The sequence below is a fragment of the Barbatula barbatula genome (assembly GCF_947034865.1).
Source record: "Barbatula barbatula genome assembly, chromosome: 8".
Lineage (NCBI taxonomy): Eukaryota > Metazoa > Chordata > Actinopteri > Cypriniformes > Nemacheilidae > Barbatula > Barbatula barbatula.
The window spans coordinates 2,470,768-2,488,746 of NC_136771.1; the positions used below are offsets into that span (position 1 = coordinate 2,470,768).

The following is a 17,979-nucleotide window of genomic DNA, read 5'->3' on the forward strand; positions in this document are numbered from 1 at the left end:
GAGAAAATTCTACTTACATTTTCAATAAATTTCATAACAGTCAACATAGAGTATAACTTTTTATCTTCTGCAGAACACAAAAGAAGATATTTTGAAGGGTGAACAACATTGGCCCCAATTGACTTCCATTATACGGATCCCAAACCACTGAGACGTTTCTCTAAATATCTTATTTTGTGTATCAGCGACATGATGAATAAATGATGACATAAGTTTAATTTGGGGTGAACTGTCCCTTTGGGCTCATATTTGAAACTATATCGCCGTCTAGTGGTTAAACACATTTAATCGAGATAATATTTTATCAGAATTAATATTATGTTATAAATAATACTACAGTGGTAATCAACAAATGGACAAAAATACAGAACGTTTCTTACATTGTTTCTCACATTTAGCGCGATCATATTATAACAATAAACTTAACGATGATTACTATGGTTGACTTGCCTTGCAGTGACACCGTAGTTAGCTGGTGACTTATAATGTTTTATACATATTATAAATGTAAGGGCTAGAAAGACACGATTAAGTACGGCTTTGTAAAATTCCGAATAATTGAATTGCGTGTATAATTATCGTGTACAAGTATCGTAAATAAAAGTAAACCGTTGGTTATTTATTGTAAATTTGAGTGTCGCGTCTCCTTTAAGAACGCCGCTAGTCTCGCGCACATTGTGTTTGTACCGGACCGGTCTGTCTCGCTCTCGCTTGTTTTCATTCCGCCTGTGTTCTGTCATGGCCGCTCATTCCTCTGAAGATCCGTTCCCGTTTCACGGGCTGCTTCCCAAGAAAGAGACCGGCGCTGCCTCCTTCATCACCCGCTTTCCAGACTACGATGGCCGGGGGGTGCTCATCGCGATCCTCGACACCGGGGTGGACCCAGGGGCGCCGGGGATGCAGGTAAATCGAGCCCGCGGTTGCGTCTCGGAGTAGGCCGCGGTTATTTTTACTCCCGTTTTAACGGGGCAGAGACACCGGACCCAACCGAAACACGGGTGTCATATTTAAACCGTGACGCGCTATAATATCTGGAGTGTATTAATCTGTCAAATATAATAATAAACGGTGTTTTAGAAAGATGAGCTGTGTCATTGTCATGAATGACTGACAGAAGTGTAACGTTACGATATGATTGGCAGCTTTTAACTGTGCCAACTTGCCTATTTATCGGTGCATGTGACATAACAATACAAAATGTATATATTTAAACGCATGTGTTTGGTTACACACTGTAGTAACATAATACCTTGTTTTGATCATTTATCAGCTGGTAATAATTCGGTATCATAGCAAGTTTTTGTTTATCAGAATACCATGAATTTACAATATGATGCTATAACTGTATCATGGCTGGAGAGGTGATAATGGCTGTGTTTAAAACCCCTTATTAGTATTTTTCTATAGACTATATGCTTTCTAGATAGGCAGCTAACAATGTTTGGAGCCCCGGCTGGTCAGTACTGTACAATATGAATTATTCTCTATGAGAAACAGATGATGGTTAAGAAGTTTAACTTTAAGACCCTCACACAGCTGTTCAGAGCCTTCACCGGACTGGTTTGCGATGTACAGGGTCTTGTCTGGGCGCACGCAAAAGCTGTAACAAATATATCAATGTATCTAAGTGTATCCTCTATACATTTGTACTTGTAAATTGATATGTAAGGCAGACGACGCTCTTGGATTAAAATGTCTCATGCTCGTATGATATTTCATGTAGATCACAACAGACGGGAAAGCAAAGATCGTGGACATCATTGATACAACGGGCAGCGGAGATGTGAACATGTCCACGGTGGTTGAAGTTAAGGATGAGACGTTGACGGGGCTATCCGGACGTACGCTCACGGTGAGATCACAGACATAATCCACGTTAAAGGGACAGTTCACCAAAAAATATCATTTACTCACCCAGAAGTTGGTTTAAACATTTGTTACTGCTGAATACAAAGAAAGATGTTTGGAAGGATGTAATAAAACACAGTTCTGGGACACCATTGAGTGTGTTAACATGCACAGTCTAACTGATAACATGTAAGGTCATGTAAACGTGTAAAACGGCTTTCTTTTATCAGGGAAAGCAAAACACGCTCGGCAGAGATAGGTTTTTGCCCATTACTCAGATTTCGCGCTACATGTAAACACCTTTACTGGTTTTCTCTCAGTTTTGTTTATCTGAAAGCGCAGTAGTGAAAGTCCCAAACGGAATGAAACCTATGAAAGTCCGCTCTCGAATCATGCAGTTGATGTAGAAACGTCAAAATGAAGAACTATTGTTGCAGGTACTGCAGACATGAGAAGAGATAAAAATACAGCTTCTGACCGCTTCCAGCTGCTTTTTTAATTACTCTTATATTTATATTGATAACTTATTATTATATATTATTATTTTTAATTACTAAACAGACTGTTGACGATGACGTCACTGCACGTGAGAAACCCGTAAGTCTCAAACTTAAGTGAAAACTGAATTTTCTGCGTAGCCCGTTTATTACTATGCATGTAAAAACGTGAAAACAGAGCCGATTTTTGATAGATAACTGTTTATTTTGTGAGTGTGAGTGCCCCAGAACTGTGTCGTTTTCCAACATTCTTTCAAATGACATTTTTCTTTCAATTTTCTGATTTTGTGCCAACAAAGGTTCAAAACAAAACAAAAGCATGCACATCAGTTCGAAATGGATGCTGGACCAAGATTGTTTTGTACATTTTTGTAAATCAAAGTTGTATTATCAATATCTCTAATATTTGAATCTATTATTAAATGATTGATATTTTTGTTACTTTGGTGAGCTGACTTTATATTTTTAATGTTGACAAGCTAACGTTACTGAATTTGTCCTCAGATTCCACCCACCTGGGTCAGTCCGTCCGGAATGTATCACATTGGAATAAAGAACGGCTATGATTTTTTCCCTAAAGCTCTTAAAGAAAGAATACAGGTAGCACTTCTAATCTGATGAAAATAAATTGTGCGTGTGTGTGGAAGCACAAGTTAACTTGTGTCGTGTTAAATAATGGCTGTAACAGAAAGAGCGCAAGGAGAAGCAGTGGGATCCAGCACACAGAGCGGCGCTCGCCGAGGCCAGTCGCAGATTAGAGGAGTTCGATCAGACCCACTCAAACCCTTCACAGGTCACGACACTCTTATCTTCTTGCATTCAAATGATATATTTTTTGGATATGGAGAAATGCGTCCAGTGATTTCGTTAATACAACTCCACTGTCAGACACAAACTATAACGTCAGGAATTTAGTAATGGAATGAAATCATGTGTTTATCAGACAGAGAAACTCCAGAGGGAAGAGCTACAGAGTCACGTTGAGCTGTTGGGAGCTCTGGAGAAGAAGTACAGTGACCTGGGGCCGGTGTATGACTGTGTGTCATGGCACGATGGCATCACGTGGAGGTCAGAAAATGTATTTGTTAAACCACTTCTTGGGGTTTACCAGGATGTAATAGCTCTGGTTGTAAGAATACTTTTTATTTTAGGGCTGTGGTGGACACCTCTGAAACGGGAGACTTGTCGTCCTGCACTGTCCTGAGCTCTTACAGAGAGAGACAGGAATACTCCACGCTGGGATATGCCGAAATGCTCAATTACTCCATAAACATCTATGATGACGGGAACACGCTGTGTATCGTCACCAGTGGAGGTGAGAAGTGTTGTGTGTCTTTGTGAGCTTTGTCTAATAGGAGTGTGTTTATATTTACTGCATTTTTTGTGATTCCTGTTTAGTAAAATGTTTGATGGACTGGTATCCCTCCTGTCTCGCTAAAAACAACTTCGTCAATAAATTATAAACATTATGAATCGTTGTATTTATGTGCCGTCCTGCTCTCCATATATGGCTGTCAATCATTGAAAACCCCATATTAGTGTAAAAGATTTAATTAAATGATTTTAAATGCACTTCCATTTATAAGAATGTTTGTATGTGCAGGTGCTCATGGGACACACGTGGCCAGCATCGCAGCGGGTCATTTCCCGGACGAGCCAGAGAGGAACGGAGTGGCTCCAGGAGCTCAGATCCTGGCGATAAAGATCGGAGACACTCGCCTCAGCACCATGGAGACAGGCACCGGCCTCATACGAGCTGTACGAGAGAAACGCTGTCATTATGACATCACTGTGTATATTGTTTTAATTGACAAACATAAAGATATAGTTTTGAAAATTAGTTCCGATAGCATGCTAAATAATGTGATATGCGATACGGTATTTATTTTTCTAAAACCAATTTAAATTGTTTTAAAATGTATTGATAAAATGATATAACCTTGGGGGTTCACGGTATTAAAAGAAAAATGGGATTTAACGATTCACTCACGATGCGATTCACGATACTGATCTAACGATTCGATTTATTCACAAGTCTATTTTTTATAAAATGAGTCGAGACAAATTAGAAATGAACAACTGCCCTTTTATTATTGCTCAAATGCTGCACATTTCTTTTTTAAGACAAAAATATATTTGATGTCAAATAACAAAATTAAAATGCTATTTTAAAACAAATTCCAAATAAAAAAAAAATGAATCATATAAAAGGCTCTTTAAAATAAACTATGAATTTGTCTGTGCTTTTCTCAGATTGTTTATATTTAAGAAATATCAGAATATCCACGTTTTCCAAGATTGCAGTAAAAAAAGCTGCTATTCAAATCACATCTAAACAGGCTTGAATCGTCACATATCATAATCGATTTCAACCGGCTCATGGTGAATCTTTACATCCCTTTTGGTTGCATTTTGTGTTAAAAAACTGAAACAGGAAGTTATTTTGGGCCAGCTTTGGATAAGCCTTGTTTTCGTCATCCAAAGTTGTCTCTATGTAACTTTCAGATTTTTTTATAATTCTGTTATAGCAATATGCATATCTTAATATTTTGCAATATGCACTTTCGGTAATTTCGATATCTTGCGCAGCCCTATTGAAAATGTAGTATTGATGTTAGTGCATACTTAAATTCATTAAAATGCAAATTTTGTTTTGAATATTTTCCCGCAGATGATTGAGGTGATCAACTATAAATGTGATCTGGTGAACTACAGTTATGGGGAAGCCACACACTGGCCCAACTCAGGGTGAGAGTCTTACCTCCAGCACAGGTTCTGCTGTTAACTGTTATTGAAGCGTAACTCAAATGTGTGTTTGTGTTTCAGGAGAATCTGTGAGGTCATCGCGGAGGCTGTACAGAAGCATAATGTTTTGTTTGTATCAAGTGCGGGGAATAACGGGCCGTGTCTGTCCACTGTTGGCTGCCCTGGAGGAACTACCAGCAGTGTGATTGGTCAGTGACAGCTGTTAATCAAGTAGTTGGCTATACTCCGTATGTAGCTACATCTTCAATCGAGACTGTGTTGTGCTGATTTCTGTGCAGGTGTAGGTGCTTACGTCACCCCTGACATGATGGTGGCCGAATACTCTCTAAGAGAGAAACTACCCCCAAACCAGTATACGTGGTCATCACGTGGACCCAGCACAGATGGAGCTCTGGGTGTCAGCATCAGTGCTCCAGGAGGCGCCATCGCCTCTGTGCCCAACTGGACACTTCGTGGCACACAGCTGATGAACGGAACCTCCATGTCCTCACCGAACGCTTGTGGAGGGATCGCTCTTGTACTCTCAGGTGCAGACACATTAATTTGTATTATTTTTGACAGCCTATTTCTTTCTGAAGTGGAGCTGTTGGCGGAGACACACAGTTGTTTGTGTAGTGGGAGAATAATGGGGGCCTTAAAACACAACCTTGTGGGTCGCCTATACTCGGGTGATGGTTGGTGGTTGACTGGCCTACTGTCACTACCTGGGGTCTGTCATGATGAAAAGTTCAAAATGAGTTGTGGATTGGGTCCAAAGCTTGTGTGGGACTATAGTATTAAAAATCCATGTCTTTTATGTTTATAAGGTTTGAAGCAGAACGGAGTGCGGCCCGCGGTTCCAGCTGTGCGCAGAGCTCTAGAGAACACGGCTCTCAAAGTGGAAGATATTGAAGTGTTTGCACTGGGCCATGGCATCATTCAGGTACGGAATCACAGATTTACAAACACAAACTAGATGAATTCAGGTTGTATTAAGTGTTCGTCTCTCGCTGATGCTGTAGGTGGAGCGTGCTTTTGAGTACCTCATGCAGCATGCCTCGCTGCCCACAAGTAGCCTTGGCTTCACGGTCACAGTAGGAAGTCATCGAGGCATCTACCTCAGGGACCCCATTCAAGTCGCCGCCCCCTCTGATCATGGAGTGGGCATTGAGCCAGTCTTTCCTGAAAACGCAGGTATGCGCTACACACATTTATCATATTCGGGACACGTGTATTTGTATGTGTGTGTGGCTGACCGACCTGATTTTTCTCCCCAGAAAATTCGTCCCGCATCTCCCTGCAGCTTCATTTGGCCCTCGTCTGCAACGCCACATGGGTTCACTGCCCCTCGCACCTGGAACTGATGAACCAGTGTCGGCATGTAAATGTCCGCGTGGACCCTCAGGGCCTCAGAGAAGGGCTTCACTACACCGAGGCATGTTGACTCACTGTCACACCACTGAAACTGACAACATGACATTTAGATTTAATCATGTGATTAAATGCTGTTTTTGTGATTCAGGTCTGCGGATACGACACAACTGCCCCCAACGCCGGTCCTCTCTTCAGAGTCCCTGTGACGGTTATAATCCCTACTCGGTACGTTCATTTCATCTTTTCTCAGACATGACCTTACCTCACCGTGCGTGACGTGTGTTTGTGTTTCATAGAGTGTCTGACAGCCGCAGTCAGGAGGTCAAGTTCTCAGATGTGCATTTCAGACCAGGACAGATTCGTCGACATTTTATTACTGTCCCTCAGGGTGCTTCATGGGCAGGTAACGTGTACATAAACGGGAATGAATATTTGTTCCGGTCATCTTCTATAGTTCATTATTCCCTTTATGTCTCTTTCAGAGATCACACTGACGTCTCACACCGGAGACGTGTCATCTAAGTTCGTCCTGCACGCGGTTCATCTGGTGAAGCAGCGAGCGTATCGAGCCAATGAGTTTTATAAGTTCTCCTCACTGCTGGAGAAGGGCTCTCTGACCGAGGCTTTTCCTGTGCTGGTACATCACGTTATTTTATTTTATTTATAGGATCAAATCAGTGAGTACCATCTGTCGAGAATGTTCTGGGTCAGCACACAAACTGGACAGTTCACCCAAACATTGTTCTGTTATCATTTATTCATGTCTTTCAAAACCTGTATGACTCTTTCTTCTGTGGAACACGAAAGATATTTTGAGAAATGTCTCAGTGGTTTTGTGTCAAGAAAATGGGAGTCAACATCTTTTGTGTTCTGCAGAAGAAAGAGTAACACATTTGTTGTAAGCTCTCCCTTTAAATGTCTCATGTGAACAAAACCGTATGAATATAATTGTTTTGCTGTGCGAATCACATTGTTTGTTTGTGTGTTTTCAGCCAGGACGGACTTTAGAACTGTGTGTTGCTCGGTGGTGGGCGAGTCTTGGTGATGTCAATATTGATTATGTCATTTCCTTCCACGGTTTGGTGACATCACCTTCCCCTCTTCATATTGTAAGTAAAGCTGTTCAGTTCTTCATTATTAGCAAGTATTCCACCATTAAGATTTAAACGTTGCACCTTTGCAGTTTCTGTAATGAACCGTAAGTATTGATCAGGTGTTTTCCCTGTCTAGCATGCTTCTGAAGGCATCTCGAGTTTTGAGGTCTCGTCTCCGTTGAAATATGAAGACGTTTCCCCAACCATCACACTTAAGAACTGGGTTCAGCCCCTCAGGTGAGGACAAACATCTCGCACTCGATATGACTCCTCTAATCTATCATCGTGCCGTTAATGGTAATTCAGCAGAAATATCTTGACTTCTAATGTGTCAATACTGTGACAGTCATTGTCATTAAAAGTGTGATTCAACCAGGTTGATTGTGAACGTTTATTTAGAGCACTCTTGTGAGCCACCTGCAAAAATCAAATTCCCTGGGCTTCTTTAGGCGGCATACATTGAAGTATTTATGTCTTTACAATCCACAAACCGTTACTCTCTCTGATGTGTGCGTTTTCTGCAGGCCTGTAAGTGCTAAAATCAAACCTCTGGGTGTCAGAGACGTTCTACCCAACAACAGACAGCTTTATGAGATCATCCTTACTTACAGTTTCCACCAGGTGAGTTTTTACACTAGCTGCAGGTCTGGGATTCAGTTTTATTATGGCACTATACAGTATAGACGGAGTAGTTTTGAATATTGCTTCTTGATGATGGATTCATTTCTGTTTTGTTTTTGTTTTCAGCCAAAGAGTGGAGAGGTGACGCCGAGCTGTCCTCTGCTCTGTGAGTTACTGTACGAGTCTGAGTTTGACAGTCAACTATGGCTCCTATTTGACCAGAACAAGAGACTCATGGGATCTGGAGACGCCTATCCACATCAGGTACACAAGACAATACACATTTATCAGGTAAACACCATAATACACACTTATCAGGGAAGCAACACAACAAACATACTTGGTATGCAACACACACACACATCAGGTCAACAAGATAATACACACCTATCAGGTACACACACACATCAGGTGAAAAACACAATATACACATCAGGTAAGCAACACAACACACACTCGGGTAAACAAGGTAATACACTACACTAGGGCTCTCATCTTGATCGTTTGACCTCATCGCTATGGTTTCAGATCATCGCAATTATTGCACATCTCAATAGAAGACACAAGGGGGAGTTGCAGTACCTGCATATCGCATATTGCTTATTTTAATGTATATATTGTAACTTAAATATGATAATACGTGTTAAATAATAATGTACCAACAATAAATTAAAAGAACTTTAAAGCAAATACCATGAAAAGCCTGTAGTCATGTTTAATATGATTTAAGCTAATCTCAATGTGAAAACCAACCAGCCTACCACAATTTCAGTAACATAGAAGTAACATTTTATTGTAGTCTTTCAAGTGAGCAAAAAACTAATTCGAAGCTTTTTTTATGACCGATAGCATTGTAATGGTGGCTTCAATTCACTCCTGATCAAACCTATTTTACACGTATTTGGCGGCTGTATTATTGTCATTTAGAAGACGATGATTCATTTTTTAAGAGAAAATAAAACATAGTCTTATATTCAGAACAATATGGTCGTTTCAAAGCCGGATAAAAGATGCATGAGAATTAAATGTGTCAAAGCCCTTAAACAGATATCTTATCGTCATAATCGCAGTGATTTATTAGACATTTAATCATTAGCCAAGTTTCATAATTGCAGGGTTTTGCTTTATTTAGAAGCACAGATGGAATAAAAAGATTGTTGTGATGTGACTAAAACAGTTCATAGAGACACAAACTCTCATGAGGTTGTTCGTGTTGGATGTTGATGTGAAATGATTGTTGTATTCCGCAGTACTCGCAGAAGCTGGAGAAGGGCGACTACACTGTACGCCTGCAGGTGCGTCACGAGCAACAGAGCGAATTAGAGCGTCTGAAAGATCTGCCCTTCGTCGTATCACATCGTCTCTCCAACACGCTCTCGCTGGACGTCTACGAGACGCACCGTGCCGCCATGCTGGCCAAGAAGAAAGCCAACTCCATCACGCTGAGCCCTGGATCTTCACAGTCCTTTTACATCACCTCCCTTCCCGATGACAAGTTAGTACACATCTGCCTCGCATCTTTGTCATCTTCTGTACACAACACGAGGACATAAATCACGGCTGTGTGTTTTAGGGTTCCTAAAGGTTCTGGTCCGGGTGGATATATGACCGGTACTCTGGTTCTGCCCAAGAGTGAGTTCGGCAAAAAAGCGGTGAGTGTCCCGTACTCCTTACACACACGCTTGCGGTGTTGTGTTTCGCTTCACTGCTGTCCTGCGACGGACAGTCTGTGTGTTTGTAGAAATATCATCTGATTCTCTGTCTGCTGGTAGGTTGCACATCCATCATCACTTGTTGACTTATTCTCACCGTGTACTCTGGTCTCCGTTTCACATTTTGTTTAAAGGGATGCTTGACCCGAATATTCTTTCATTTACTCGTCCTCATATGAGCTAACTTTCATTTACTTATGATTGTAATACAATAAAACAGTCAACAGGTAAAGAGAGCAGAGGACAGGTTGTGTGTGTGTAGCTCTCTCATGTGTGTTGTTTTGATCGGCAGGGTCAAGCGACAGCCAAACGACAAGGAAAATTTAAAAAGGTACTGAACGGGTAGATCCATAAGAACAGAATCACTGTCTGCTAGATCGTAATACTACATCTGGAGTTACAAAGATATGAGCAGGAGGAATGTTACCGCAGAGGTCCAATAAATGATCTGTGGATAAATCAATATGAACACAGACACACACACACACCACAGACTCAACATTCACTGTGCACACAGCTCAGTCATGTTTCTAATGTCAAGCATCAGGTGTGTTATCATAGAGAATCAGTTGGATGTCAGGGTCTGGAGGTTCATGTGCTTAGAAAGGTCTTCTGACACTGTCTTTTCTTCCAGGATGTGGTGCCAATCGTTTATCACCTGATTCCCGCTCCCAACAAAGCCAAGAACGGAAAGGAGAAGGAGAAGGAGGGGGAGAAAGAGAAGGAGCGTGACGTGAACGACGAGTTCTCCGAGGCTGTCAGAGATCTGAAGATCCAGTGGATGACCAAGTGAGTCTCGCAGTCTGGGAATCTTTTCTTTGGCGGTAAAGATAGGACGATTGTTAATGACGTTGTTGTTGTGTTCAGGTTGGATAGCGGTTCCCTGTATGAGGAGCTGAAGGAGATGTTTCCCACACACCTGCCACTGCATGTTCAGAGACTTCATCAGCTGGACTCAGAGAAGGTTTGTGTCATACACGGCACACCATCTCCATTACAGTATATTTCACACGAAGGCAAAGTTTTTTATGTGCATTGTGACGTTTTATGTATAGATTATGTATATGTTTTGCGCTTAAGTTTCTATCTTTTGTTAGTCGTGCCGCATTCAGTGTGGACAAAATGTCATGTTGGGATGAAATGTGTTTTAGTAATGTGCCGTTTTCTCAAAGGAACGTTTGAAACGATTGGGTGACATCTTAGCGGCTGCTGATGTTGTGATGGCACACATTGACCAGACGGCATTGGCTGTTTATCTCACCATGAAGACGGACCCCAGGCCGGACGCAGCCTCCATTAAGAGGTGCAGAGCATAGTTTTCAACTATCCCAGAATGCACTGCAGCATGCTGATTGATAAAATAATTGAAATTTAGTTTTTTAAATGTATTTTATTAGTACTGCCATACTTGATAGATACTTGACAAATATCCTTAAGAGAAAACAACACTGTTTTTGAACCTGTATTCGTAATAAAAGTAAATACCATGATCATTCGTCATACAGAGACAAAATGGTCAAACACTTAAAACAGAGTTTACCAATATAAACTGGCATATGTGTTGCTGGTGTTTGTTTGTGCAGTGATATGGAAAAGCAGAAGGTGGCGCTGTTAGACGCGCTCTGCCGAAAAGGCTGCGCGCTGTCCGATCAGCTCATGCAGTCTGCAGCGCAGGACGGCGCCAGCTCCAGCGAGGTGGGCAGCTCGGAAGAAGACCCCCAGTGCGTGGCCAAAGCTCTGACGGACACCTTCTGGGAGGTGCAGAAGTGGGCGGAGCTCACAGACTCCAAGGTGCAGCACTTTACCAGTCAATGTTTACAGATAATAATTGAACCTTACATTTAACACTTGCTTTTTCTTTTTAGGTTTTAACGTTTTCTTACAAACACGCGTTGGCAAATAAAATGTACGGAAGAGCCTTGAAATATGCAACAAAAATCTTGGAGGACAAACCCTGCAAAGAAAACTGGAGAAATTGCGCACAGGTAAGACTACACAACACAATCTCACGCCAAATCGTAAACGCTTTAGAAGGTGGCTAAATCTTGAATTCGGACAATTTCGGTTGTACGTTTTAGTACGATCTGCTTTTGTGCACCGTTAGGGGCGGGGCTTCATCATTCCTATTTGTCGAATGAAAGTTTTTGTATGATGTTCCACCAATACAGGTTGGACAACAACAATTATTTATATTATTATTTTCTTGTTGGTTGTTATTATACTGCAATATTGTGCTTTTTAATACAAGCATCACATATTTAAACCATTTTATTGCTTTTATCCGGACATTCAGTGTCGTAATGGTCATGGTTTAATATAAGTGCAGTTCTTTGTAGATATGTTTTTATGTTTTTCCCTCTTCTACAGTTGATGAAGTCTCTGGGCTGGACCCACTGGGCCTCATACGCAGAGAACGGGATTCCCATCATGTACCCGTCTGACTACATCCCCTTTTAAATTTGTACCGTGGTAGTATCCCTTCACACCACCCAGACACCCCTTCAACACAGGACAAAAGCCTTCGAACGCAGACGTTTGTTTGTGTGTTTTTAACTAGGAAGACGCCTTTTGGAACCTTGTATCACACAGCTTTTTTAATGCCATGCCAGTTGAATGGGATTTTTCGTAACGCACATTTGTGTTTTATAGGTTTCAGTGTTTTGTTTTCTCATCAAGGGACAAACTTTCCTCTTCTATAATCAAGATATATTGTTCTTCGGAAAAGGACACATGTACAAATAAACGCTTCATTGTAATACACGATTATAACTTGAAGGCAATATGATGTAAACGTTGTAGCTTTTTTGTGATCAATTTAGGATTTCACCCTAAAATCAAAAGAAAGTTTTTATTGAAGATGTTTTCATTGATGCCAATACATCTCGCTGTAATATTGTACAGATCTCTCGCCATTCAACATTACAAATATGCTTCGCAGTTTGTTGCTCACAATATTTGTAATATTTCATGGTCATCAAAACAGGCTTTATTTTTAATTTGATAACACCTTTTTTCTTTTAGTTTTGAGGTGAAATGTACAGACATTGCTCTTGAGTTTTATATCAGTCTAATGTATGCATGTTTTTTTGAAGACAAGGGTTATGTTTTATAGCCGTAGGTCTTGTGATGTTCTGCCTAAAGTAGAGTTCAAACAAGATTCATTTTAAATTGTATTATTTTGGTGTGTGTTTGCGATCACGTTGGCATGTTTAATTGTGCGCTTATCTTGCGTGTCTCTCCACACCATTTACATTTCTATTTAAAGTTTGAAGGTCTGTAAAGTCATCTCGCCTCATGGGTGGCGTTTTTAAGCCAGCAACTCATTTTAGGTTTACTAATACACACGGTGTCAAAGGAACAAATACCTCCTGACGTGATGTCACATCCTGTTTCACAGCAGTGGACTTTTGCTTTGCTTTTTGAATGTTTTGATTTTCGCCTTCTGTTTCCGGTTTGATGTTCAGGGCTCACTGCTTTTCCAGCGACACGTTCTTCAATAATTGCCTTAAATCTAATCGCGTCCCACACTGAGTTTCTTCAGGAAGCTGCGTACCGCATTCTGTATCTAACATATCTTCAGATATATTTATGAATGTCTCGTGTTTATGAAGTATAATCTGAAAACTAGCCAATGTCGTCATTTTTATTTTATTTGACAGAATATGTAGTTGTTGTATATCCGTTACTTCTCATTTCAGAAGTAACAGCTGGTATCACTGTAAATGACCTGAATATTGTTCATTGACGAAGATTCTGCAAATAAAATGATCTGGAACCGATAAATATTTTTTCCCATTTTGACAGATTTATTGACAACAACAGAAATGACTTTTTAATAGCAAAGTAAAAAAACACTAGCAAACGCCACTTGTTTTAGATGAACGGTTGTCCATGATATTTGTTTGATATGTAGTTCACCCCACAACACAAAAAAAATTCTGTCCTCATTGAATCACCCTCGTGTCATTTCAAACCTGTATATGCTTCGAAATATCAAAAGATTTATCTTTTTTAAAATGTCTTAGTGGTTTGGTGTCCGCACAATTGAAGTCAATGGGGTAAGTGTTGTTTGGTTATCAACATTCATCAAAATATATTTTTAAGAAAGTCACAGGTTTGCAATGAGGGTGAATAAATAATGATAACATTTTCATTTTTAAGTGAACTAAGCTTTTCACAGCATTTAGCATGATGCTGTCAAACTCAACTCAACATGCAGACTTTCTATCGATTGATATATTACAACAGTTTGTTTCTGTCTGTTATTACATGTGATATTTATTTTCTTCATTTGGGATTGTATGTGATTTGAGTCTTTCTTACGCAGTTAGTGCTGTTCTCGCAGTTTGAAGAGCATTTGTAAAGCAAATGTCAGCGACCACAGTCTAGATAAGTCACCAGTCAACATCACTTTCTTAGAACAGATGGAGACAGAAAACATCCTTTTCAGGGGCCTAAAGAAAAACATGTTCATCTGAGTGCGTCTCGCTAGATTAATTCATTTGGGATGTTACAAAAATGTATTTCAAGTCTATTCTTTGCCTCTTTTCTTTCTGCTTGCTCTTGATATCTTCCTCATCTCTACCTTCTTCATTTCTTCCTCCATCATAAGGGTCATTTTCTAAATATCGTCACAAACCTGTCCCTACACTTTACAGGCATGTATGTAAATATATATAAATGTTACATTTATGCATTTGGCAGACGCTTTTATCCAACGCGACTTACATTGCATTACATTTGTATCAGAGTATGTGCAAACCTTGGGATCGAACCCATGACCTTGGCGTTGCTAGTGCCTGGCTAACCGCTGAGCTACAGAGATAGTATAGGACCTAATGAATGGATAAAAATGTAAACCAAAATAATGATTCATTAATAGAAATGATTTAAACAAATATATCCATCCGTCTTTTGATTTTGCGTAATTGGTGTTATTGGCGACACAAACGATTATTTTGAAAGAATAAAGATATGCAAGTATGTACTTGCAAGGTCAACAAAGAAGACACTGTTCAAGCGCACGCATTTTCTTAATATACGTTTTTGGTGTTGCTCTCTAAAAGCGTCATTGGTGTTGCTTTGGTTTGAGGGATTTTTATTGAATAAAAACCATGTTTACCGGTATAATGTGTAGATTTGAGTGTGCCTCATCATACTAGTTTTGATGTGACTTAGCCATCACTTGGCTTTCATGAGAAATTGTCACAGGTGTTACAGCAATGACAGAAAACAGTATTGCACATAAGGGGAATTTTTTCTCTGGTGTTATTGTCACTGGTATGACGATAGACTATTCAAATGATTAGTTAAATCAAATAAGTAAATTAGGAACCAGATTCAAGTTGCCCAGTAATATTGGTAACAATGTTTACAAAGTTTACAAACATACAATTACAAGAAAAGACAGCAAATTTACAAGCAAAATGGGGGAAATTACATTTTACAGTGAAACCCTGCTATTTCAGAGTTTATTTCTGGCGCCAGCTACGCCCCAGTATCATTTTTTTGACAAGATTTCTTTTTTTACAGTTTATTTTTAAATAATTACAGATAAGACAACAAATGTACCCGAAAAATGGGGAAAACTATTTAACATACTGTATATCTTTATATCCTATAATTTTACTGGGAAAAATATTTTACGGTATATTTCTGTTTTTTTACAGAATTGCTTCTACAAAATGTTTTTCATTGAAGATATTCTGAAGAACATTGGTAACCAAACAACTTTGAACCCATTGACTTCCATGAACACAAAACCAACATGATGGTTCTCAAAATATCTTCTTTTGTGTTCACCGAAGAAAGAGTCATGAACAGGATTCAAACTGAACTATGCCTTTAAGATATTAAATGTTCAAATTTGAAATGCCAACCTGACTCTTCCTTATCATCTTGGGATGCTTTACAGTCTTGTAGCCCTTCATATTTCTCCTCTAAACCGCATTGTGAGCTTTCAACATCGTCGTTCTTGCAGTCTCTCGTTCTTAAATCAGGATGATCATAATCCTGAACATCCTCCCAAACGTCACCATTATGACTCTCCTATGTGTCCGCCGCCTTCTCCTCCCTGCTGGTGGCCACGTAAATCCTCACCTCATCCCTCTCTGCGAGCAGTGTGCTGTTAAAACATTTCTGGAAGTCATCTATGAAGCCCAGATCTCTGGCGTACCGAACCTTATTGGCCCAGACCAGCGTGGTTCCCGGCTGGCAGAAGTGACGCATGGTGACCAGAAGCTCGGGCAGGTAGTCATGGTGATACACCACGTCCGTGGCCAGCACGTAATCGTAATGATGTGTGGATCTGGGGAAGGTCTCCTCTAGCTTGTGACCCCAAAATAGTTCAACTACCAGGGGCTCATGTCGCCGACGGCCTCTGGTGTTCCGGTTGAGGTTGCATGTCAGGTTACTCAAAATCTCAGGTAAATCCGTGGCTGTGAGTTTGGCACCTATGGAGGAGTTTTCAGTGATTTTTTTTGTTTTGCATGATATAAAATAAACACAGGATTACCCTTGCCATTTATATAACCACTAATGTAACCATGATTCTTTTTTTTGCAGTAAAATCATGCTTATCTTCATAAGTGTTTTGATCAATCTTCTCACATATGAGCCTTCTATGGTTCTAGAAGATGTTACTTTGTATTGATAATTTGTATTTATATTGATATTTTTATCATTCAGAGCTGTCAACGATTAATCGTATTAATCTCATCCGGACTAAACGTTTGTGTTTACATTAAATATATGTGTACTGGTTATATTACTTTTGTTTTTGTAAATCACGTACACACACATGAAACATTTACATGTATTCATTTATATTTACCAATAATTTAATTTGTATATATAAATATTTATAGATTTTCATCTTTTTAATTTTTCTTAAATATATGCATGTACGTTAACTTGTTTATAAATACAAAATTATTATTATGCACAGTACACCACGGACTAATATAATGTAAACACAAAACTTTATTCTGGATGCGATTAATCGGTTGACAGCGCTAGTTTTTGTATTGTTTCTTTTTTTTTTTGCCATTCGGGAAGATTGACCGATCCATAAGGGTATGTTAACCAGCAATGTACTAAAAATGGAATAACCGGTGCGTTTTTTTTTTAAAGTTTTGTTAACGTTTTACCAACTCGCATATTTGTGTCAATAACATTATTGCTTTCATAAACGTGCACTTTGCATTTTCAGTCTCCAAAACGTCATTGTTGTTGAAATAAAAAAGCCTAAACGTTTTCTATTTTTAATTTAAAATTGTGTCATGTAAACACAATTTTATGTCATGTATTTACATTTTTGGATAAACACATGACTCACCCAACAGAGTGACTACGGCTGACAGAAGACCAGTTCCAGCTCCGAGCTCAAGAACAGATTTGTCACATACATTTATTTGTTGTCGACCGTCCGCCGTGTCTAAGAGTTTACAGAGTGCAAGCGCCTGTGTATAAACAGACACGTTTCAATTATCTAAACATAATTTCTAGCTTTAAGACATCAAATGGACCACATGAAAATGTGGCATCTATCTATATATATCTATGATAAAGACAACCGGATCAGCTTTATGTAGAATAATGATGTGTAAAATCGCATAGATTTTTGCATTTTTAAAATTGTTTACATTTTAGATCTCACTTTTCAAGTTGAGAACGAGATTTTTAAACATTTCTACTCTTTAAAAAGACTCACCGCTGGCCAGATTGTAGCTCCATAAGAATTAAAGGACTCCTGGATTATAATTTTCTGTCCTAAGAAATGATACATTTCTTTCCCTTGTACACAGTAGTAAAAAGTGGGTGCCCATGATCTCAGAATGTCCTGCTGTTTGTCCTTCTCTAAAACAGATCAGATTAATCAGACTTTAGCTCTTATGAAGTTACCGAACAAGATTTGTTCCATGTTTACGCTTTACCTGTTGAAGCGGATTCTGAGTTTCTTTCATCATCTTCACCTCCAATTTCGACAGGTTCTTCCTGCATTTCCACCGTTTCCTCATTAACATCTTTCTGCTTCTGTAATTCCACATTTGATTCCCATTTCAATGCTTTTAAATTCATTGATTCTTC

The 17,979-nt window shown here is 39.5% G+C and overlaps 1 protein-coding gene across 2 annotated transcripts; it reads left to right on the forward strand.

Annotated features, from left to right (window-relative positions):
* The first annotated feature begins 655 nt into the window (after positions 1-655).
* Positions 656-13,814, forward strand: tpp2 (tripeptidyl peptidase 2). Of its 2 annotated transcripts, XM_079462052.1 has the most exons (29): positions 656-903; positions 1,724-1,852; positions 2,850-2,945; positions 3,034-3,138; positions 3,289-3,413; positions 3,497-3,660; positions 3,949-4,103; positions 5,017-5,093; positions 5,172-5,299; positions 5,390-5,638; positions 5,918-6,033; positions 6,113-6,284; positions 6,368-6,525; positions 6,613-6,689; positions 6,761-6,867; positions 6,947-7,101; positions 7,457-7,573; positions 7,695-7,795; positions 8,083-8,179; positions 8,306-8,443; positions 9,430-9,674; positions 9,753-9,831; positions 10,184-10,222; positions 10,526-10,680; positions 10,759-10,855; positions 11,064-11,194; positions 11,475-11,682; positions 11,757-11,876; positions 12,259-13,814. In XM_079462052.1, exons 1-29 carry the CDS (start codon positions 739-741, stop codon positions 12,346-12,348), a joined length of 3,795 nt encoding a protein of 1,264 aa, XP_079318178.1. In that variant the 5' UTR covers positions 656-738; the 3' UTR covers positions 12,349-13,814. The 2 variants fall into 2 exon arrangements, with proteins under 2 accessions (XP_079318178.1, XP_079318179.1); XM_079462053.1 differs by lacking the exon at positions 10,184-10,222 and having other exon boundaries at positions 661-903.
* Positions 13,815-17,979: the final 4,165 nt, after the last annotated feature.

Excerpts from the sequence above, each read along its gene's own strand:
- tpp2 (XM_079462052.1), top strand. The coding sequence starts at position 739 with ATGGCCGCTCATTCCTCTGAAGATCCGTTCCCGTTTCACGGGCTGCTT. Across the intron at positions 6,034-6,112 it reads TGGGCCATGGCATCATTCAG|GTGGAGCGTGCTTTTGAGTA; the intron begins GTACGGAATCAC and ends CTGATGCTGTAG. Across the intron at positions 11,683-11,756 it reads CGGAGCTCACAGACTCCAAG|GTTTTAACGTTTTCTTACAA; the intron begins GTGCAGCACTTT and ends TTTTCTTTTTAG.